The sequence below is a fragment of the Neodiprion virginianus genome, chromosome 1 (genome assembly GCF_021901495.1).
Source record: "Neodiprion virginianus isolate iyNeoVirg1 chromosome 1, iyNeoVirg1.1, whole genome shotgun sequence".
NCBI classification, from domain to species: Eukaryota; Metazoa; Arthropoda; class Insecta; order Hymenoptera; family Diprionidae; genus Neodiprion; species Neodiprion virginianus.
In genome coordinates, this window is record NC_060877.1 from 12,513,740 (window position 1) to 12,536,831 (window position 23,092).

The following is a 23,092-nucleotide window of genomic DNA, read 5'->3' on the forward strand; positions in this document are numbered from 1 at the left end:
CACTCCGGAACATGAAATTGTCAATAAATTTTTCGTTTTCTTCGTGAATTAGGCATCTATTTTTTGATCGCTCGCGATCTCTAGATGCAGTTTTACGAATACTAGTTAAAGTTATGCGTTGATTGAGTTTAAATAGCGTGAGTAGAAATTCAGCAATAAATTCAATCGATAGATAATTTCAACCTAAGTTAGTGAAAAAAAACGAAATAAAAGTAATTTCATTGCGTATCTTCCAAGGTACATAGTTGTACTGAACTTGGAAGTAAATTATCCGTGTAGGTAACAAATGACGTAAGTACCGAAGATATTGCACTAGAGTGTGCGTCTGTTTGTCTCACTGTATCGTGCATCCTTGCTCAATATTGACTCCGCTGCCAAATATTTGACGCAACCATCTACCGTTGTGTTCACGCCCGATGCTTTTCTTGTCCAACGTATAACTCTTGGACGTGGTCAAATTCAATTAATTAAACAAGATGAACCTCAAGAAACGGCTGATCTCAAGTTGTCCGAATTCCAATAGGCACTGTTTCGGTAAAATAGCGAAGTCTAGTTCAAATCAAAGTATTATCTCTCACTCATCACCTTCTGATTTCAAACGCTATTTGGAATCGTCCTATCTATGCATATCATCAGCTATGTATTCTCTCACAACAGTTGTCGTTCTGATCTACCGGGATAAAGTTCGCATCACCTTCAAATCGAGTACTTTGTATCATTGTTTTAGAAACCAATATCTTTCTTATTTATCATCGCGCTTCACTCACTTATTTTTGTTGTCACCAATTCACGGATCTACCGCAAAGAATTTCTCATACCGAAAGTCCTTCAAACCAATTACATAGGCATAATAATCAACTTTTTTAAAAATATTTACCAAATATTACACAACTGTTAGTTGAAAGCTCTGGTAGTTTGACGAATAATTCATATTTCACATAATGGAGGTTTAGAAAAGTGAGTTATAAAAATAAAAATGTATTTTTTATTTATAATTCAGAATACAGTAGTGAAGTGATTTTTTATAACATTCTACATAGTACATACTTCATATATTCTGAGTAAATTCTCGACCTGTTTCACACCTACATCCCCTACGCCATTTATAACTTGAAAGGGTATTCTAGTCCGTAACTTTTGAAAAATTTAATTTTCTTTTGTTCTCATCATTTTAAAAATAGTACAAGAATTCCAGAATATATTGGCGATACTCACGAAATTTGCTAGCGCTTTATTTCGTTCCAATTCGTTGTAGGAAAGTTGAATAATAACAAAAACTAAGTCAGGTCACGCCTGGAAGTATGCTATCTAGCTCTCATCCACGTAACACAAAATGCTAACCTCCCCGGCTGAGATTGCATACTACACTATTACATGCAATCCTTTCCTTGTTTGTACTTATTTTGAAAATTTGTATTGATCGGAGTGAGATCTCCTTTCTAACATTAACATTGATGCCATTTCTATTTCTTACCTTGTGAATAAAATGTTGATGTGTCTATATATGTTTGTGAACCGTTCGAGTCAAATAGGATAAGCGAACTTAACGTAAACCTGTGATTCGTCATTATGATGATGCAAGATAAATTATGTGCCAAGTGAGGATTTAACAGGTGGCATCACCCTAATCTCGAGAAAATATTACCTTTACTCAAATTATATAGATAAGTCCATAATTAGAAGTAACTTTTTGTCTCAATAAATGCATACAGCTGGGATTCTGCGTAGTTTGTTTCATTTTTTTTTTTTTTTTTTTCAATTGGAAATGTTTTGCACTCCTACTCAGGACTAGTTCAATAATATGCACGTATGTATTCAAAGCTATAAGTGCGGTGTGAAAGATGCGAAAATCTTCCAATGAAAGGTTTTTACAGTAAAGATTAATAATTATTTTACATATTCGTGTCTCATCTGAGATGTTAACCGACTTGATGACCTTGGTTAACATTGAATTGATGCAGACAATCAAACGTGGCATGGATCTGTTAAAAATGAATGCCACAAAGACTTGACATCTCGCTTGATATCTTGATCTATTTGAAATAATAAATCTCTGTGTAAGAGTGGCCTAAGGCGTTCATTCCCGAATTAATTGAGAACAATCCGTTAAAATAGAATATGTGACGGTATTTTTGATGACTTTAACAAATATCTAGATCCCAGTACGAGAGGGGATCGTTTCTACAGAAAGTAAAGCCTAATTTACTCTAGCTTTCGGGGTGATGTGGGCACTTCCGGTATTCTTATCTCCGCGGGTCATAAAAGGGAACACATTCCTAAGAAACTATTCGAATGCCGGAAGAAACTTGAGAGAAAAGTAGAGCGATAGAAGAAAAACTTACTGCGTCGCAAGAGTTTCAGTTTGGATGAAGGCCTCATGTTCGAGAGTAAGAAAATTTCTGTAAGAACTAGGTGCTAACCTGTGACATTCTTTTCAGAAAAGAGACAGAGTTTGAAGAAAAAAAAAACCAGTGGGCAAATCATAACTCAAAGTCGCGTGTATATGTGGTCATGGATTCAGAGACGGGTGATTTCTTGGACAAGTCGGTTACGTTGGCAATGTTGATTTATGATTTTTGTGGTATAGAAGACAACTATTTGTCTGGCAAAATACTTTCGACCTCTGAAAAACTACACACTCGCAGACCTTGACTTGCCGCAAAGTTAGAGTTTTCAAATACACGCAGGCCACGAATATGAGAATTGATACTAGAAGTTTGTTATTCATTTATTGTTGAGTAGATAAATATGTTAGAAAAACCTGCGTTTGAACGCTGGCGGGGACCCGCCTCAAATCTATTTTACAAATTTCAATAATTGAAATTGTGCAAAATTTTTCACAATTGACTAGAGTTCAATTAACATCTATCGTTATTCGTTCATTTCATTTCATAATGTTATCGTTTGAAATTGTAATGAGGTTAGGTAGTCATTGGCTCATTGTTACATCTAAATTCTGTAAAATTTTGTTTCAATTTAGTGACACAGTTGCTTTCGCAAAAACAAATGTAGTTACAAGTTACGAATTGATAAGGAATTCACTGTTCGTTGGACTCAGATCTTAAGGGGCACACTTAGTGTAAAATTTTAAAAAAACCAATTTTTTTTTTCATATTTCGATAGGTTATACCTTTCAAAAAAATAACATACTCAAATTTTAAATCGATATCTCAAATAGTTTTTGAGTTACAGCCATTTAAAGAGCAACCACTCGGCAGTTACATAGTTGCATTAGCATACGGGACGTACCTGAGATATTGTTCGGAGTCTACCGTCTCTTCCAACCACTACAATACGATTGCGGTTTCTATTGCAAGCTTTTAAAGTTACAGCCATTTAAAGAGCACCCGCTCGGTAGTTACATAGTTGCATTAGCATACGGGACGTACCTGAGGTATTGTTCGGAATCTACCGTCTCTTTAAACCACGATAATACGATTGCGGTTTCTATTGCAGGCTTTCAGGTATACAGTAATAAATGAAACGTTACTCAAGTATATAAAATAAGTGATAAAAAAGCTAAGGTCGACACATCATAAAAAGTATAGAAGAGTTTCCAGCTGTGCAGCTGGCGGTCTGTGAATTGACTGAGCAACCAGAAATGACAGCTTGTGGGCGTATTGACAGGGTGACGGCACCCTGACAGTACCGCTCCAGTTGTAATACATGTGAGTCATTTTGTAAGTCAGACGTTGGAGTTTGTCAGCATCGAGTCCTAAATTGTCCGAAATGACGCTGAAGGAAATCGGTGAAACAGACCCCTGTCTCACAGATTGAGGAACCATGAAGAAGTCATATTTCTCGGGGTTGGTGATTACGTCGTCCACGACTGTTCCCGGCGGTGGGTTTCTTTTCTGCGCGAAAAGACGAGTCTTAATCCGTTTGGTAACTATGATAAACGCCAACTTAAATTCTCGTTCTCCATAGACTTGCGCCAGACGGTCTTTCAGCTGCACAACCTCGTGCTCGTAGACGTAGGGCACTTGGCCTTCGCCGACTCAATCACGATAAATAACAATTTATTATAGAATCTTGGTGATCGGTCAATTAAGTAAACGTATTTTTAGTTAACGTTTCGACCCGGATATGGGCCCTCCTCGGAACGATTTATTTATTTAACTGTCAAGAACAACAAAAAAATTTTTTGAATAATAATACTAGAAGTACAATCAGACATTAAATATTGTAGATGTAATACTCTTAGGGCTGTTATATATTATTGGTTAATGAGAACAATTTGATGAATTGAAAAAATACGTTTACTTAATTGACCGATCACCAAGATTCTATAATAGATTATATACGAGGTCGAGAATTCCTACTCATCAGCATAAATAAAAATTCTCTGTGGCAGTGAGTTGTTCCTCGCCCGGTACGCGTGTAGAGCCTTGCAAATGTTCGTCGACAGAGTGTCGGACAACTCCTCGCCGTTTGAATGATGGCTGACAGCACTGAACTATTGGCTGAAAGTATAGTAATCTTTTTAATAGTATAATAAAATTTTTCCTTCACTACCACGTCGCGTATTTTCGTAGTCAGATACATTTAGTTTTATCGTGACCGTTGTATCGAGCACTTCGTAAGTTAGCATGTTTTATTTTACTGCAAATGAGTGAACAATCTCCGTATTTAAATAAAAAAAGAACTCACGATGTTCCCAGACAACGATAAATAGCAAAAAAACGCAAGTTTACCGGAAACCGACATACATTTGAGCAATCTACTGCGAACACCAGTACGTCCGCAGAGAAACTATTACAGAATAATGAAGATAATGTTGTGATTGACCCATCTCATGGATATCGTATTTTACAGTTTGTCTCAGTTTTTAGTGCAATTAGCAATTTAGTGGTGTGCAAAACTTGTCAAAAAGAAATTACTCTTAATCAAGCAAGTCCAAGAGGCCTAGGGTTTGAAATAGCTGTTACTTGTGAATGTGGTAATTCGTACATCAATTCTGGACCAATGATCGATAACGCATTTGAAGTAAATAGACATCTTGTGGCTGTGATGCGTCTTTTGGGCGTCGGAATAAACAGGATAAATCTTTTTTGTGGATTAATGGATCTAGCATGCAAAATTTACAATCAAACTTTTGCTGGATGTTTCACAAATTTATGGACTGCAGCCGAAACCGTTTGTAAACTTAGTATGCAACAAGCTGTAAATGAAGGAAAAGAGCTTACATCAAAGAAAGAAAACTCAGAGACAAATTTGACCGTTAGCGGCGACGGTGCCTGGAAAAAACGTGGTCATACTTCCCGTTTTGGAGTAGTTACGCTGGCAGGAAAATACATCAAGATAATTCTTGATTCATGTGTGAAGTCTACATACTGTCAGAGTTGTGTTTTTTGGGAGAAAAAAAAAGAGAGCGATCCTGAAGCTTACGAAGAATGGTTATCAATACACGAAGAAGAATGTAATATTAATCGTGAGGGATCTGCCTCAAAAATGGAAGTAGATGGTGTAAAAGACGTGTTTGGTCGTTCGTTTAGTGAATATGGCGTAAAATATTTTCGCTACATTGGTGACGGTGATAGTGCCACTCAGAAAGGATTAATAGATTTGAATCCTTATGATATTCCTGTTGAAAAATTAGAATGCTACTTGCATGTGAAAAAAAGAATAGGAACACGATGCCGAAATTTAAAGAAAACCAATAACAAGTTAGGAGGAAGAAGTAAAACATCGCAAAAGTTAACTGTAAATTTAATAAATCAAATACAAAAATATTACGGTTTGGCAATTACGAGAAATCAGGATAATGTAGACGAAATGTATAAAGCAATCTAGGCTACGTTTCATAATTTGTGTTCAACTGGTAAAAAACCAAACCATGACAATTGTCCAGAAGGCGCAGAGAGTTTGTGCGCTTATCGCCGCGCGGAAGCTGAAGGAATGATGAGTAAGTTTAAGCACGATTACCTCCCACTGGATCCAGAAGTTAAAGAAGCTCTAAAACCTATTTATGAAGACTTATCTCGACATGAATTGCTTGATAGATGTAAGGGTAGTAATACTCGAAACAATAATGAAAGCTACAACGGTTTACTTTGGCACTTTTCACCAAAGCACCTTCACAACGGCCTTAAAACTATCGAATGATCAAATAATTTTGCAACTTCGATATTTAATGACGGTTATTCATCAATTTTGAAGATATTTAATGTAATGGGAGTCATAGTTGGACCTGCAGCAAGAGATTATGCGGCTCTTAAGGACGAGACGAGACTACGAATCGCTAATCATCGCCAACAGGCTTCTTCAAAAGAGGGTCGATCATCTCGAAAAAGAGCTTCTTCAGCTCAACAAGCACTTTTTGAAGAAGAGGAAGGTAAATTATATGGGCCTGGAATAGCAGATTAGCTGTAAGTATGATTTTAATCTATTTATAACAGTGAAAACGATCATTTTATCATTAAATGCGTTTTTCTCGAAACAGCATTTTCCGAATTTGCTGCAGTGATTACTCAGAGACAAATGATCCGATCACTATCAAATTTTTTCTGCATGTTCTGTATATAGTTTTCCATACAAATGCCTACCAGTTTTTTGATCTGATCAAAAATCGAATTTTGGCAGGCCAAGAACGACCAAAATTTTGGATAAAGTTCAACTTTTTTTTTAAAAACGCCGCCATTTTGTCAATTTTTGATTTTTTTTTTGACCGTAGGTCATTGTACGGACAATATCTTCTAGTTTAAGAAGAAGTTTTTTTTTTTTCGGTTTCATCCACGGAGAAGGTCGGAATCGCAGCAGCAGTGGAGGACCTTTTTTTTAGCGCCGTCGGAGATCGCGTGTAACTCAAAAAATGTTTAATTTTTTTCTTCAAAAATTTTACTGTGTATTCTTAAAGTATGCATAAATATACCCTGAAAATTTTAAAATAATTGATACGGTAGTTTTTTTTTTTTTAATTCTCAAAAATCGCCTTTTTCAAGCTGTCACACCAGGTGTGCCCCTTAAAGATAGGGTTGCCGATCGGGGCAGAATCTACGCTGTTAGAAAAATACCCTCCGCCTGGCGATCGTTTCAGAAGAGCACTCCAAAGAAAGACTTCAAAAACTGCGCTTTTTCGATATTGCCCAATTTTATAGTTTCAAACCTATATGAAATACGATGCAGTTGGTGACTTTCGTCAATTTTCAAAAATTATGTCGAGATAACCTGGCGAAGAATTTCGACCGGTAACGAATCGAGCGGAAATATAAGCGCAGTTCCTTGGTGACAAAAGAGGTCCGTAAATCACGCAAAGAGCTGAAATGGATGGTCAAAATGACTGATACGAAGAAGCTGAAGGACTATTATATATTGCTGGAATAGCTGACTGGTCAGTAAGTCACAGATTCATGCGTGTTTCCCTCGCTGAAACTTTAAACGTGATTATCTCGAAACTCTTTTTCAGTGAGTTGAAAATCGGTGTACGCGATTACTGAAAAACCATTTTACCGATCGAGCTTAAATTTGGCAGACGTTTTCATGACACTTATGTCCAATCGATGAATTTAATACCGTCTAAAAATTATCAAAATAAACTTATCAAATGGAAAAAAAAATTTTTTTGGCCGGATCGGTTTGAAATTTTTCCTGAAAATATTCACCTTTTTTTATTTTAAGGCTTCCTCTTCAGCCAAATATCATTTTTTTCCCAATATTATTGCTTGAATAACTGACCACATGTATACCTATACTAATTAATATTTTTGCGAAGACTGTTTTAGATAATCTTACAAGGTACTTACTTGTTTTATCTCCGCGATTTTACACTTTTTTTTAGCTACGAAAACGTTTCGAAAATTATAAATAATGTAATAAAAAGTATTTATGACCCTGAAAAGATATTTTCTTACACTCCAAAAAAAGATCATGAAAATCGGGTGAGTTTTTGCGTTCTATAGGTAGTTCCCTCTTTAAGCGCATGCGCCAGTGTCGTTTTACCGCACTGTTCAGAAATGAGGCACCTTACGCACGTTCCACAGGTTTCAAGAATTCAATTATCCACGCATGAATTGAGAAAAACATGTGTATAAAATATTCATCAAATTACTCTACCGTTCCTGTTCATAAATTACCGAGGCAATCCGAAAAATTCCTTTGGAGAGGCGACAGGTTTGACAATGTGTTATTTTTTCGAAAGTTATGCACATACCCGTTTATTGGCACAATAATTCTTCAACTTTCGTAACTCTTTTATTGCGGTAATAACCAGTCCACGTCGTACCCAATCGTCAGTTGTATCAGAATGTTGAGGGAAGGATCAAAAACAAGAGCATGGTCGCAATAAAGAGTGAATATTGCAGGCAAAAGCAGAAACGATCTCTGAATGCAAAAAGCTCGTAAAAGAAGGATATTGAACTGGTACAGAGTTTGATATATCCAATAGAATCAAGTTATTGTCTCGGATGGTTAAAACTTTATTGATACTCTAAAAGGTGATGACATGGAAAACTACAATGCTGCAGAGTGTTCTGATGAAAGGCAAAAACAAAAACAACGTTGAAAATCAAACGCTGCTTACATTTAGTTAAACCTGCATGCATACGAGTATGCAAACTGTGTATCATGCGGATATATTACAGAGACTTGACGAGATGATAACGCCTCGACGATGTGATCGATTGAACCTTACTACTCGGTGCAGCGATCCGGTTAAATATTTAAGTCAGTGTCATTGGTGGCCGTGATGATTGCGATTAACTTCGTTTGACTCTCATTGTCGAACAATCATTGCACGATTCTTGAGATCGGTATCTCGGCTATAAATACTCAATCGATCCATGCATCGACGAGTCAATTGTATTGTTATATCGGCGTAGTCAACTGCGCAAAAAATTAAGCGTGCGATTTGCTTAATCGGTTTATTTACCGCGTCTTGTTTTTAGCTGATTCAAAGAGATACTACTGTTGTCTTTCAGCTACTGTTACAACCGCCCAATTTAATATGGATACATGCTGATATCCGGTGAATGCAAGCTTTATTAGTAATGGAACATGGCTTTATCCAAAATCTGTTTTATTCACAGTTTAATAGTGGAATTGAAGTTAATAATAATTACACCTTCTTGTAAATTTGAGAAAGCAGACTTATAAAACATAGCTGCACAGGTTCCTAGAACATCATTTTTTACTTTAAGTCACTTGAGTAAAAAGTATAAAAAATCAGATTTGGGTACGGATGATTATTGCTAATTTTGATATATCTCTACACTCCGTGATGTCCTAAAACGGACGTGCCGGCGAATGAATATACAGCAGCTGTTGCTGAACAAATTGATCACTGCACTGAGAGAAAAAAGTCGTTGAATCAACTAAATGTGCAGTCACGGGCGGCGAAATGAATATTCATTTGAGTCAATTCAAGATCTGCAGGTCTAACAAAATGTTTAGTCGGACTATTGAAATCAACTAAACCAAGAAGAAAGAGGGTGAGTTCGGTTGGTCGGTAAAGTTAGGAGTTTCACATGACTTTCAAAATACCGAACTCGTGCCAAATAAATTCCTTTATTCCCGACTCAACCATAATGTTAAGATTTTTGACGTAAAAGGCGGAATATTTTTCCCTCATTTGCGGGAAGAAAGTAGATTTTCTCCCTAAAATCTGATAAACTATGTTATAAATTGATGCGTAACATCTTACCTTTCGGTATGTTGCATTTAGTGGGACTAATTTCGTGAATGCGATGAAAATGTGTAATTGGATGTAGGAAGAAGCTCACGCTATTCAATTTACTATAATATGATTCTTCGGTGTGGTCTGCAGTTGGCACTTGTGTTGCAGCGTGTTAGCGAGCACAGCGAATACCAATGTTTTCATAACGTTTGAAAAGAGAGAGAGAGAGAAAAGGAGAGAGAGGAAGACAACGCAGCTACCCACCATTCTTTCTATAACTGGTACATAATCATTTTTATTCCCGACTCAACCATAAAGTTAACAATTTCAACCTCAAAACCGGATGAAAGTGGAATACTTTTCCCTAAAACGCATTTGCGGGAAATATGAGATCATATTATCATCATTCCAAAGTATTGGAAAATATGAGGTAATTTTTTTTAGGAGGGCTCACCGCAGAATTTTAATTTATTTTGTGTGTCATCTGAAGTGAAAAAAACAACAGAAGCAAGCGCCTTGAAGAAAACAGAAGAAGCCAGTGCAAACAATTGCCCACAAGACGCACCGCACTGCCCACGCCGCGGCCAATTTACAAGTCCCAATTTTCAAATACATATTCTGGCCAGAGTTGAGTCGGAAATGAAGTCCTATATGTAACAGAGGAATAAAAGTCGACTTTATTCCCTTGTTACATAATGTATTATTATTGTATTTCCAAGTTTCCTTTTTAATCTAATTTAATTTTGGAAAAAGTGTATTTCTGGGAGGCTCTACCCTCCACCCCCCAGTAGGGGTTTCACCCCTACACCTCCACCAGGGCCTATAGCCATGAACCCGCTCCCTCATCCTAGCTCCCGCCGATTCTCATCCATATACCAATTGTATGCATTTTTAAGAATTAATTTTTTCGTTATTAAAATTCGTTCTCAATTTTACACCCGATATTGCGAAAAATATATCGAGTCCCTGTTTTCAAATCAATAATGTGACTTGAGTTGAGTCGGAAATAAAGTTGTATATCTAACACAGGGATAAAAGTCGACTTTATTCCCTTGGGTGATTACTGCCCGAGCGAAGCGAGATTAAACACACCCGTATGAATTTCATATCCGACTTTATTCCCTTGTTACGTAATGTACTATTATAAACTTCGTTTCAATAAATTCTTTTCGAGCAATTTAATTACTTTTCTGCTGTAACACAAATGGCACAAAAACCCGTTCAGGAAAATGGTGGGATTGTTCAGCAGATCGCCTTTATCTATTAATATTCAATGGGATGATGATATTGCGGTAACCTCTGCAAACACGGTCATTTTTCCGTGACTCCGAGCTACACAATCTGATAAAAAATCAGATCAAGTCTCACTGGCTCTAGGCCTGCATTGGCAAAGTTCATACCTCAACACGGCCAACGTTAATTCGAGAAATTTTGGAGAGGACTGTACCATGTCATGGGTCCCTCAGGACCTCGGTGGCAAAGTACTCTGCGACAACTATCTACACGAGTATTTGTTAGAAATTTACGACCTACAATGTTGCCGACATTAACAATTTTCGGTCTGAATTCATGGGTCAATAAAATTGTCGTTTCTGTATTGAAACCTTCTGTTTGCAAATTTTTTCTTGTAATCTCTTTTTCAAGTTGAATGAACCGGAAACAAGTATTCCGAATTGATAAGAATGTCATTTGCATATTGAGCTAGTCCATTTTTTGCTAGCTACAGATATAGACAATTCCACGCCAAAGAATTGGACTCGTATTTTTTAAATCAATCAAAATTTTCTTACCCAAATCGTACGTGAAAAGAGAAGATACCTTGATTTTACTTTTTTTTTTATCTGCCTGAAGTATTTTTTTCCACAATTACAAGATATTCAATTTTACTGAAAAGTTAGCCGCGGCCCAACGTAAGAATTAATGTCTCCGGTTCCGTCAATCGTAGAACAATGGACAAACGCCCATATTGACACGGGGAAAGTGAGTTTCATGGAAAAAAATATGAGTTACTGAGATAGTTAATAAATCGTATCGTCATTTACAGCTGAAATGTTTGAACATTTTTGTTGACCCATTTGGGATAAAAATTATCAAAAAACACTGAAATCCTTACTAAATCTGTAGCCATGTAGTTTCATCAGGATAGAATTTCGACAGCTGTTCTTTTTTCCATTTTTAATATCTAATCATAAGAAAGTGATGCGCCAAATGATACAACATTTCTTTCTAATTCAAACAAAGCCGAAGTTGGTAGAAATATCCTGTCGAAAACTTTGAATGGTTCATAAAAATTCGAATACCTTAGTTTACCCTGTGAAAAAATTCTTAAAGCCTAAAAACGAAATTCCAGGGTATTCATTCAATTTTTTTTTCTGATGCAAGATAAGTTAACAATTTTTTGGAGGTATTCGGGATGCATTTCTTACATCGTTTAGAGTGAATTTGCCTTATTGGGTCCTCATTTAAATGTATCAGGGTGATACACAGAATATAACGTTAACAGAGTGTAAAAACGTGAAAATTCAATGCGAGCAAAGCTTCTCACTTGATATTTGTAGCGTAGCATACGGATTTTTGTGGCATAATTACTTGCAAATTTCTAAAAATTGTCACCGAATTTTTTCAACGGCTTCGTTTTGATAGAAATTACATCATTTTTAAGAATCATGACAAAAAATGCACCGTCTTTGAACATGAAGTTTAGGGTATCTCACTCCCAGGTGAGAATTTGGGCAATCCTGTGACGATGTGGGAAGAATAGTAGATAAAAATAACATTCAAACAATTTCATGTGAATCGGTCAGAAACTGTGGGAGCAGCCTTGCGTGCATTCAAAGTTTGAACTGTTTATTATATGAAATTGGCCGTATGCAGACTCATACTAATGAAAGGTTTTCAACCCCCGAAAATTCCCCAATTCCCCATTCAAAGGAGGTATGTAAGTGTAAAAAAAATAAATGAAAAAAACCGACAATCGATTTTTCGACCGTAAATGCCCCCGTAAAAGACGCGTGGTCAAAAAATTCCGAATCCGTAGAGTTTAACGTGGAATTACCCATATGTGTACATACGTGATAATTATTGACTGTAACCGCAGTAGCGTATGATCGCATCAAGCTACGTATCCAGATACTGAAAAGGCACATGAATAAATTCCGCGAATGAATGCACTTTTCTAGATGCAATACGAGTCCGACTCAAAAGCTAGCAGCTGTAAAGTCTTCCTAAGATCGCCGGAACTGCAACTTCAACAAAACCGCTGACGTTTCAAGGTGTCCGTACCTCAGGTTCGTAACCTCGACTTTCTGAAGCGTTTCCATTTTTTCTCTCGTCAACTACGACGGTATTTCTCACGGAGTATTTAGTCTCAGATCTCACTATGCCTACAATAGAACTGTGAGAAGTGGTAGAAACATGGTAGCCGATAGTGCATTCTGCATCCGATGCGCACCACTTATCGTTGGAGGTGAGGATGGCGCAACCTGAGGTTATTAAAATTTAACGAGACTCGGAGCCCGGCAGTATATCGGTATTAGTAGCGCTAAAATTAACCAATGAGTCAACCTCTCTCGTCGTGTACTCTTGATTCTGCTCGCATTATACGTATAACCCAACTGACGCCAGCCGATGAATGAACGTTATGTCGTTTGCGTCGACGTCCGATGAGATAGTGGAAATTTCCGCGCGAAGCCCGGAATCTTCTCCGGATATAACCAACTGACCGTCCATGATCGATTCGTATTTGGTTGATTGTGAGACATGTACATTATTCGTATATCGTATAATCGCATCACCGGCAAAACGCACCGCGAGTTTCGTCGTAACAACGACTCCTTCGCTTCATATAACTTCGTGCCACTGTAATAATTTATTTGCCCTCTTTCTTGGGTCGCATTTACATTTGACAGTTGCCACTTGTCATTTCTGTTTAACACAAGGACAGTCGCGTACCGTCGCTGTGGCTGCTTGCGGTAAATGTAAGCCTAGCTTCAATTATACTTTATCTGCTCCGCATGTATCATTTTTATCAAGGAAAGATAAAGCATAAAAGCGCTGCATGGTGATGGAAACGGTAGACTTGGTTGCGGTAGATGCAATATTACTGGCGAATTTAACGGGTGTTCGAATTTACGAGTATTCATTAAGCTCACATCTTTGTATGTAATATGCTTAAGAAATTTCGTGCAGGACTTTATGTCTTGCGATTTTACGAGCTCGTCAATTTGATCTAAGATTAGCTCATGCGAAAAACACTGAACAACGTAACGGCAGACTCGGTTATCAGACGAAAAACACCTCGCGAGTCCCAAGAACTCTTCTGGGACACTGAATGTACCTCACAATACATTTTATGACAGCTAACAGATAAAACTATCATCAATTCAATAACTTTCCGAAAGAATGCTGAACTACAGATAATTGTATAAATTATTCATTCTTTATGACAAGTGAGATTGATTACCTTAGGTATGAACAATTTGTAAGGAATATTAAATTGGATACGTTATTGATAAATCGCTGATAATAATATATTATATGCTTCTGCGATTATTATTTATAAGTGCTATGTTTTACTTGTATATCCGGAAAACAGCTTTTACCTTATAAATGTAGTTTGATAATATTCTGAGTTATCTAGACCATTACAAATAGTGATTACAAAAAATACATTGACTGCGGCATTGCTCGAGATATTTTTCTTTTCCATGCGGATCGTAGCGTTATGATACCGAGATCAGGAAATGGTCAGATAATGAAAAATTTTTTCCCACTCACAGTTCGAGGTTATCATCGATCAAGTAATAACTTTCCAAACTAATGAGTCACATTTTTCAGCTCAACTCAAAGAAATCCACCGTGAAAAATTTCTGTTTCTTTTCATTTTCACTCACCACTCGCTTGAAATATTCACTTATCATATAATATTCTTATTGGAAAATGATTATTCGTATTGAAAAACTAAAAGCAAGAGAAAATGACACAAAATAGGCTGTTTTCAAAATAACGCGGCCTAATCGATTTATATCACGCGTCACTATGTTTGTATCACAGTCTTTCGCCTTTAAGTCATATTCGTACAGAAGATATCGTAAACCAAAGTTGGCTCTAAGAATATAATGAAAGTAAAAACATAAAAAGTATTACTCACCATAATGGAGATATACTGCCAAGACGGCACAATTGTGGAACAATGATAAAAAATCCCGTGAAAATTTATTGCAAGCAATCACGATGGGCTTTTATAACATACTTCATCAGATATTCACTGGTTAAAAATAGTGCAAATATCAATTTTTCCTTATGACCACTTTTCCTTTTGTTCCGTAATTTTTCTGTAATCCTACGTTGTCATACCTGTGAAAAACAAATATCAAAATCTACAATTTCAAACGTGAGAGATTGCACTCCAGAGATTGTAGAATTCGGAGTTTCGTCCATACCATAGAATGGTTTTTTAAAAACAACGTATTTGCTTCATCAAACTTCAAACGTCGTACATTAAATAGTTGTACAATAATTGACTGATGATTTTGCAGAGTGTATTGGAAGATAAATAAATATTTAACGTGCAATAACAAAGGTTTTTGTAACACGAGGATGATCAATTGTAAAGACTCACCTGTATATAAAAGAAAAATTTAGCTTCTCAGTAAATGGAAATCATATTTCATCACCGGATAGCGTTGTGCCGGAGGCACTTCAATCCGTAAAGACGAAGATTGGCGACTGTTTGGATTGGTGAATTTCAGACTCTCGGTCTGGCAGTGCCGGTTATTAATGGTGCAAATAGATGGTGAGAAGATCCAGCCAAACTGTCAGTTATTGAGATAACTTTTTCACTTTTAGAATAGGACGATCATCACATAATACGAAACAGATCCTGTATACACAGCTCAGTGTGTGTTTACGACAAGAATACCTCCACTCTTCAAGGCGCTATTTACAATTAGTCGGATTATAGTCGCCTATGAATGTTCCCGTATATTAATCATTTTGTTGTTGGTATTTCCAATAAATCTTCTCTGCTTAACCATATGGCCACCAGTCAATGTAATCTGTATAACACATAAAGGGATTCTATCAATTTTAGTGCACCTGTTTTCTTAAGATAATACATTTTCATGATCAGCAATAGCTTTCGATATTTCAGTGCAGCGTAAACATTATATATGAGCATAGTCGGTAAAAATTACGATAACAACGATATGGAACAAAGGCACATACAGGTCATTATAGGTTTATTTACACTAAATCTTTATCAATGCGTTTCAATAGTGATCTCGAAAAACTATTGACGCCAAATTTTAGGACCCCCAAAATTTTCTATGTTGTAAAGAGAATTGAAAAACGTTTCTTATTAAGTACCTTGGCAACGACAGCTTCGGAAAAAAGGAGATTATGATCAGTACGGAACATTTACCTCTACCGGATGATATGCAATACTCTATTTAGACATCCACTTCAACCGAAATCAAATATATTAGTGTGCTCTATTAGAGATCCAAATGTCAGTTTGTTATATACCTCGTAGAAATCTACTAGATATACACACAGATCTCCGTTAGAAATCTCATGGATTTTGTGGAGAAGAGATATACACCTCCAATGGACATTCTTCAGGTATTCCCTGATCTTGTAAGATCTTATAGATCTATTATGTGTGGAGTTTTACTATATATCCACCCACATCTTCATTGGATATATCATGGATTTGGTAGTGAAGAAATCAATATCTTTGGTCGACGTTATTTTCATATTATTTACTCCTATTTCCGTTTACGTTACGTCATTACAAATATTTAACAATTATCGTATGCACAATTTGTTCTACCTCAGAGAAGAGTCCAAGGCCTACGTAATATAGACTAGGCACTTTAGGGCAGCCGAACACGTTAACATTGGGAGAAATTCAGAGTAATCGTTGATGCGGAATTGCTGGGGCCTTGTATAATTTAGAGCTCTCCTTTATGGCGAGAAAGACGAGCGACCATTCGCCGCCTGGTGGTTTTCTACGGTACCTCCACTTATGTGCATGGATATTCATAGACATTCAATGGATATCCATGACCGACTTTTTAATATGACCGTAGATATTGTAGATTGCTGTTTATGTCTATTAGAGATACACGATCGATATGGACCTTTTATGGAGTTGTGGATTCTGTATCGACCTCTAACAGATGGAGCATTCCGTGCGGAGAAGGTTAACTATAGCACTGAAAAACTAATTTGTCCTTGTTTTTATGGAATCCACCCGATTTTTTAAAAATGCATATGATTTTAAATGTACATATTCTTGATAGTATCGAGAGGCGACTCTCTGGATTTTAGATCTATTATAGATTTTGATGAGACCCGTCGACCCTATCTTGGTCAAAGTAAAAAAAAAAGTGATTTGTCATGATTTGAATTTGAAAAAACCGTTTCTTTAGGCACACTTCCAATTCCTCGGGCCTTACTGCGAAAGTAGAGATGTATGATAAACTTCTTTCATGATCTATCATTTGGACATGCATCTGACTTACAAAAAATTATATCCCAATGTAGGGAAGTTGTATTTCAAAGTTCGTGGCATTATCTCGAAATATCTCGGAGTTAACAGTTGCCATTTTCAAACCGGAAATGGGAATGAGTTAAAAAACTTATTGGAACGTCGTCTCAATGGCAACAACATACTTCGCAAGTCGAATCAAATTGATTCAATGGTAAGTCCTGAATGTTACCTACAAAAAACTCTTACACTAACCCATGTGATTGAAAATTATGGATATATTTCTAAAAACATATTTTGTTATCAGAAGGTTGTATTTCTAAGTTCATTGAATTACCTCGAAAAATGTCAGAGTGAGCAGACTTAAGCAGGAAGTCAAAATGAGTTGAAATTTTGATTGGAATTTTACCTTCACATAAACAATTTACTGTCCAAATTTCAGTAAAATCGGTTCGGCGGTTCGTCTGAAAACCTGCTTACAAAAATCCGACACACACACCCTTTTTTCAAAATATTTTTTCTATAATTTTTTTCTAAATCCGACGTTTTTTCGAAAGCAAATGCATAAACCATTCCGTTTGCAAACGATCGGGCCTAGGCCTAAAATTTGAAAAACCACTTTTTGTGGTTACTCGTGTGAAGTTGGACCTAATATTTGGCAGTAATTTGTGTTTCACCATGAGCAATTTCGTGCAAAATTTCCGTCCAGGGAGCCGATCAGCCATTCTTAACCAGCCATGGCCTTTAGAATCAGGAATTCGAAGAACCACAGGGGTATATGTATATCTTCCAACTAATATAAATGATCGAGTTATGCTACAAGATCAAAGAATACTCATTTTTTTCACTATCTAGTCTAACACGGTCTGTATACGTAGCAATGCTGTATCAGCAAATTGCAGATCGGGCGACTAGATTATTTGCACCTGTTCTAAAATGAGTACATTTTACTCTTGGAATCTCGTTCATCTTCAATATCCTGTCTTCCTGTACAACTCCTACAGCGTTAAAACAGTCGAAATATCTCCATGCATTCATTCACAAGTTGATGTATTGCAAATTCAACACATTTTGGCATTAGCATACTCGGTTAGTTCTATAATTTTTTGTATCACAAAACGAGAAAATATCGTGATCGCCGCGTACTGAATGACCGAAAACTTCAGTATGCGGTGATTACCAGACCGACGATTCCTTCTTTTTCTTCCTTCGTGGCTATATCCCGTTAGGTCAAGTACCAATGGCCCTCCAACTCCTGAGGACGAGAGCAGGTTTGAGCGCAAGAGACGAAATCAACTGACTATTGGATTTCGACATACCAGCCCCAAGGAGTAGCGAGAGAGAAAAAAGTTAACCCGTCGTCCTGTCTCATCGCCAAAGTAGACACACATATAAATGCCACTATGATTTTTTGAGTTCGTAATAATAAACTTAAGGTGAATATAGCTTTTCTCTGTCCCAGGTTATTTTTGTAGTGATATTGTTGTGTTTCTTTTTCTTCACACTTACACATCTTTAAGTTAATCGACTTCTCACCCATGCCTCAATAGATCATTCACATCAGTAGGCTCAAACTCGACAGTTTCGAACCATTCCAAATGAACCTAGTTGAAACGCAAACCGAATTATAAGCAACCGTGGGTCCTGTAGAGATTAGGAGATTTTTTAAAGATCTTTCTGGTTACCACTATCGCATCTTTAAGCGTATATCTAGTATCATCGTTTACCAGAAGAAAACAATGATCACTTGCACGCTTTTTGATGTCCTGAATTCCTTTATTGCGTCCTCCATCTTTGTTGATGATCGACATATAGTTGCTTTTAACAACATATTTTTCAGTCTCTTATATAAAAGTCATATTCAGCACATCAATTCTCAATTATGTTATGACTACTGTTTGAAAGACAACAGAAACGACTCAAGTCATGCTGCTGCTGTTGCACGAATCATGCTTTACCATGCTCATCCAAAAGTCCAACTGTTACACAAGTTCATATCAGGAAACGAATGAACCGATGTATACTTATGTAAGTACACGACTACCACATCCATGTGCCTTTACTGATTACGGCAATCATGTTGAACTATATTCGCACTTCATGAACCGAGCTGTGCGTGCAAAATTTATTGGTCTTAATTCGCTTAACACGGATAACTCACTCAGCACTACTTAAGCGCCAATGAGACGATTGCCTCGAGTGTAGCGCACTTTCATCATTTCAACTTGTATCTTGCCACTTTTAGACTGAATGTTTTTGTCTGTAATGCATACCAAAAACTAAGCTTTCTTGGCGATTTTCAGTATCTATCCAGGTAGGATAAAACTGAAAGTCGTAAAAAAGATCTTTGAAAGAAGTTATAACCCATGTTTTGGCTTCCGAATTATATCTGCATTAGGGTGTCTAAAAATGAACAAGGTTTAAAGTTCGCGGAATCCATCAAGAGAAATAAAAATCTCAAACACGTTGATATATAATATTGAACCGATACATTTGATTAAACAAATAAAAGCAAATAGGGTTGATAAATTGCATAACGCTAATAGATTTGAAGAGTTGCAGATTATCGGGAGTTTTGTGGCTGGCCAACTAAAAATGGCGAAGAAAGATGGGGGATCCATTACGGTTGTCTTCGAATACTGAATTTTATAATTTTGACGTTGAACTCGTTTTCATCGACCCCGAATAACCCAGAGTGACAAATTTCTATTCACATAGTTTCACTTGTAACTTGTTACAATTTGCCAGCTCAATTCACACAATTTCGTCAATTTATTCCGCCGATCACTAAACAAATGAGGGCACGGGGCAAAACAGTGCTGAACGATCTCTGCCGAACCACGGTTGCCAACACCGAGCTTCACTCGGTCTGCCGCGTGGCACCGCCTCTCTCGCTAACGTCCCGTAAACAAATGAACATATTAAATGATCAAACGAACTTACCTGTGAAGTTCGATCATAATTACCAGACAACCCCGTCCGAATAGATCACTAGGTAGATTCCCATCTCATAAACTACGTGCCACTACACTTAAAGTTATTATCATAATGCAAAAAGACAATTACAGCCACATCCTATGCGATACCACTCACGACTGACTTTATTCTTCAAAGCTGTGTCGTAATCGCAACAGAGGGATTCGGATTAATCAGGTGGGACTGATCTATTCGGTCGAGGCCAACTTCACAGGTAAGTTCGTTTCATCATTTAATTATATTTTCCACCTCGTTTTCGAAATCACCAGGTAGATGTTCAAAGCATCTTACGACAATGGTTGTGAAAACACAAACGTACATGTATATATTTAAAATTCTAATGTATATTATTGAATTAATCAGAATAATTTATTTTTTTTTAAATATTTATTGGCCCCCAACATTTGGCCATAAAGAAAAAATCATCTAGGAAGTTTACTACTCTCGTAAATGAACACGCCTTCTGTAACTGATCTATTATAAAACTTGGCGAAACAGATCAATCCAAATAAAGCCGCGAGAATAATAATTTTTCTCTTGAAACTTGCGAATTTTCTGATTTTACAGTTTTCAATGAACATGATATTTTTTATTAGTTTAAGCAAACGAAGCTTTTTATCTGTATTTATTTCAATAGTCCAGTCATTAGAGTTGATAACAAAAATCAAAAATTTTTTACTACAGGAAGGGATCAGCTGACATTTCTTCTCGTTAATTATAAACTCTAGTTTGAATAGAAAATCTGCAGTCTGTAACACATTGTCTTCACAAGACTGATAATTGTTGCCTGACATTAAAAAAACATTTACATAAACGACTGACGTCAGCCCTCTATTTCTCAATTCATTGAGAAACTGTTTCAGAATCTTAGTGAATAGGTAAGAAGTTGTCGAGAGTACAAAGGGTAAGTAGGTGAACTAGTAAGTTGAATTTTCAAACAAAAGTTTCAAATATTTATTATGATTTGGATGGATAAAAATGCAAAAATAGGCATCTTGCAAATCTATAGTACTCGTGTAGCATTTATGTGATATAAAACCTTAAAGCGGTTATGAAATCATTCATTTTAAAATGCTTGGTAATAATAAACTGATTCCGTTGCTTCTGGTTTAGAATGAATCCATATGAGCCATTCGCTTTTAGAACCAATGAATATACTTCATAAAAGCCGTCTAGGATTTGAGCTGCATCACGTAATGGCTTCTAAACCTAATAAATTGTTTATTGAAATTGTGATATTTTCTTTTCGGCATAGTAGACCGAAAACGGGATTTTACGCCCGCGCCCGGTTCATAAGATCCCTTTTTACGCCTACGTGGGACGAAACATGTTGTTCAGATCACGGGCATAACACCTTACGCCCTTGATACGAAAATAGTTATTTCCATTCGGAGACAACTGTTGCTAAGAAGGTGAAGTTTTTCAAGTCAGCAATGAATCAAACGGAATTTTATACCCGCCTATCCAAGACAACAGTTTCGTGTCATTGGATATTTGTTCCCCAGCTAATTTGCAAAACTTTATCCTTCTTGCCGGATGATTTACGATTGGAATTACTGTTTCCTACGATAACTCTGTGACGATTGTTTGTCATTGGTGGTGAATCTCTGACCCCCTTGTGGTTTCTAACTCCTGCATGTGTCCTGTTGACTATGGCATGGCTGTTGTCAGCATAACCTGGGAGTCTGATCACTTACTGATTCTGACAACGGAAATAAGGCAGACTCGTGGAGTTTAAAGCCAATTTCCTGTTATTGTCCAGCTTTTTATAGCCAGGTTTGTTATTTTTCAGACCCAAAGAAATTTTTTTCCAGAGATTTTGCTGAGTTTACCCGCTTTTCCAAAATATTACCGAATAAAGACTTTCCGATTGGAGTCACTGTTATGATTTCCTTATCCGATGGATTAACACTATGGTAGAGGTTAGGAATAACCGTCATGTTTCAGAGTCAGTATGATGTAGATTTAACATCATGCGGCCTGTGTCACTAACGCATTCAACCAGCTGTACGTTGTCCTTTGTCTGGTTCACTTGGATAAGGTATTGGCAAACAACAACCCATTTGGTTTGAAATTGTTGCGAGTCTGACATCCCTCTGAATAGTGTTGGGTAACATCGCCGTCCTCGCTTTTGAGTTTGATAACGAGGCATCCATCAGAGTGCAATTACGTGGATCTGTGTATTTGTTAATAAACTCTGGCTTTAAATCAGGGGAATGTCTGTTTTGAATTGGAACAACTTCCAATTCCCTAGGTGTTGTTGATCTGCCCCGTCGTGAGATTGATCGGAATCGGTCTCGTCGTGAGGAGCGTGACAACGCATCTTCGTAACCTGTTACATAAATTTTAACTGAAAGAGTCTGATTCTCCTGAACTCGTCTGAGAATTCTGTAACCTTTTTTCCAACTTTTCAAGTCGCTTTAAAAGTTCCACAGGCTGGTCGATTCCTCTCTTTCACGTTCTTCTGATTTCGATCTTTCTAAACTTACTATCGCAAATTCGATTTCTCGACATAACCAGATTTATTTCAAACTTTTTTCATGTTTTATAGCTACGCACCATGGAATGGAATAAAGTCAGCAGCCAACGCTACCGCATACAATTGCAATTGTCTTTTTGCATTATTATAATAACTTTAAAAGTGGTGTCACGCAGCTCATGAGATGGGAAACTATTTAGTGATCTAGAGGACGGAGCGAAAAATATGCTAAGCTCGCCGATAACAACAAATATTAATTTTCCATAACAGTGTGCCTTGTCTCGACGATTCATTGTCTGCGTTCATTTACTTAGCCTAAGATCTCTGGACAGCCCATAGTTTGTGCCAAATGCCCTGAGAAAGATCCTGTTGCTCTCCGCTTCCATATTTCCGCTTCCTTCTTTTAGTATTGCAGAAAGCAATTGGTGCCCACCACTAACTAATAAAACAAACGTGCACGTGACCAAAATGTCACAATAGACTGTGACAGCAGTGTTCTGGGACATGCGTCTCGATATGTACACAAGATAGTTTA

At 36.9% G+C, this 23,092-nt stretch overlaps 2 protein-coding genes across 6 annotated transcripts in view; one reads left to right on the forward strand and one right to left on the reverse strand.

Moving 5' to 3' along the window:
* LOC124299101 (multidrug resistance protein homolog 49) overlaps positions 1-23,092 on the reverse strand; it is a 97,855-nt gene that overhangs the window by 56,830 nt on the left and 17,933 nt on the right. For 2 of the 4 annotated variants that reach the window (XM_046752122.1, XM_046752045.1), the window contains exons 3-4: positions 15,231-15,666; positions 14,760-14,965 (exon numbers count right to left, since the gene is read on the reverse strand). The gene's annotated coding sequence lies outside the window, so the exon portion shown is untranslated. Of the gene's footprint in view, positions 1-3,249; positions 3,537-14,759; positions 14,966-15,230; positions 15,667-23,092 lie in introns of those variants that run through there. The other 2 variants (XM_046752132.1, XM_046752054.1) reach the window with 1 other exon arrangement.
* Positions 3,655-6,364, forward strand: LOC124299203 (uncharacterized). 2 transcript variants are annotated; one of them, XR_006906960.1, is made up of 3 exons: positions 3,655-3,885; positions 4,816-5,905; positions 6,179-6,364. XR_006906960.1 is itself a non-coding variant. In XM_046752226.1 (2 exons), the coding sequence occupies exons 1-2, from the start codon at positions 3,784-3,786 to the stop codon at positions 5,791-5,793; spliced, it is 1,080 nt and encodes a 359-aa protein (XP_046608182.1). In that variant the 5' UTR covers positions 3,655-3,783; the 3' UTR covers positions 5,794-6,169. The 2 variants fall into 2 exon arrangements, 1 of the variants encoding a protein (XP_046608182.1); XM_046752226.1 differs by lacking the exon at positions 6,179-6,364 and having other exon boundaries at positions 4,816-6,169.

Bases quoted from the DNA above. Each gene is read 5' to 3' on its own strand.
- LOC124299203 (XM_046752226.1), top strand. From the start codon at position 3,784: ATGAAGAAGTCATATTTCTCGGGGTTGGTGATTACGTCGTCCACGACT. The intron at 3,886-4,815 runs GTAACTATGATA...CGTATTTTACAG, and splicing joins GACGAGTCTTAATCCGTTTG to TTTGTCTCAGTTTTTAGTGC.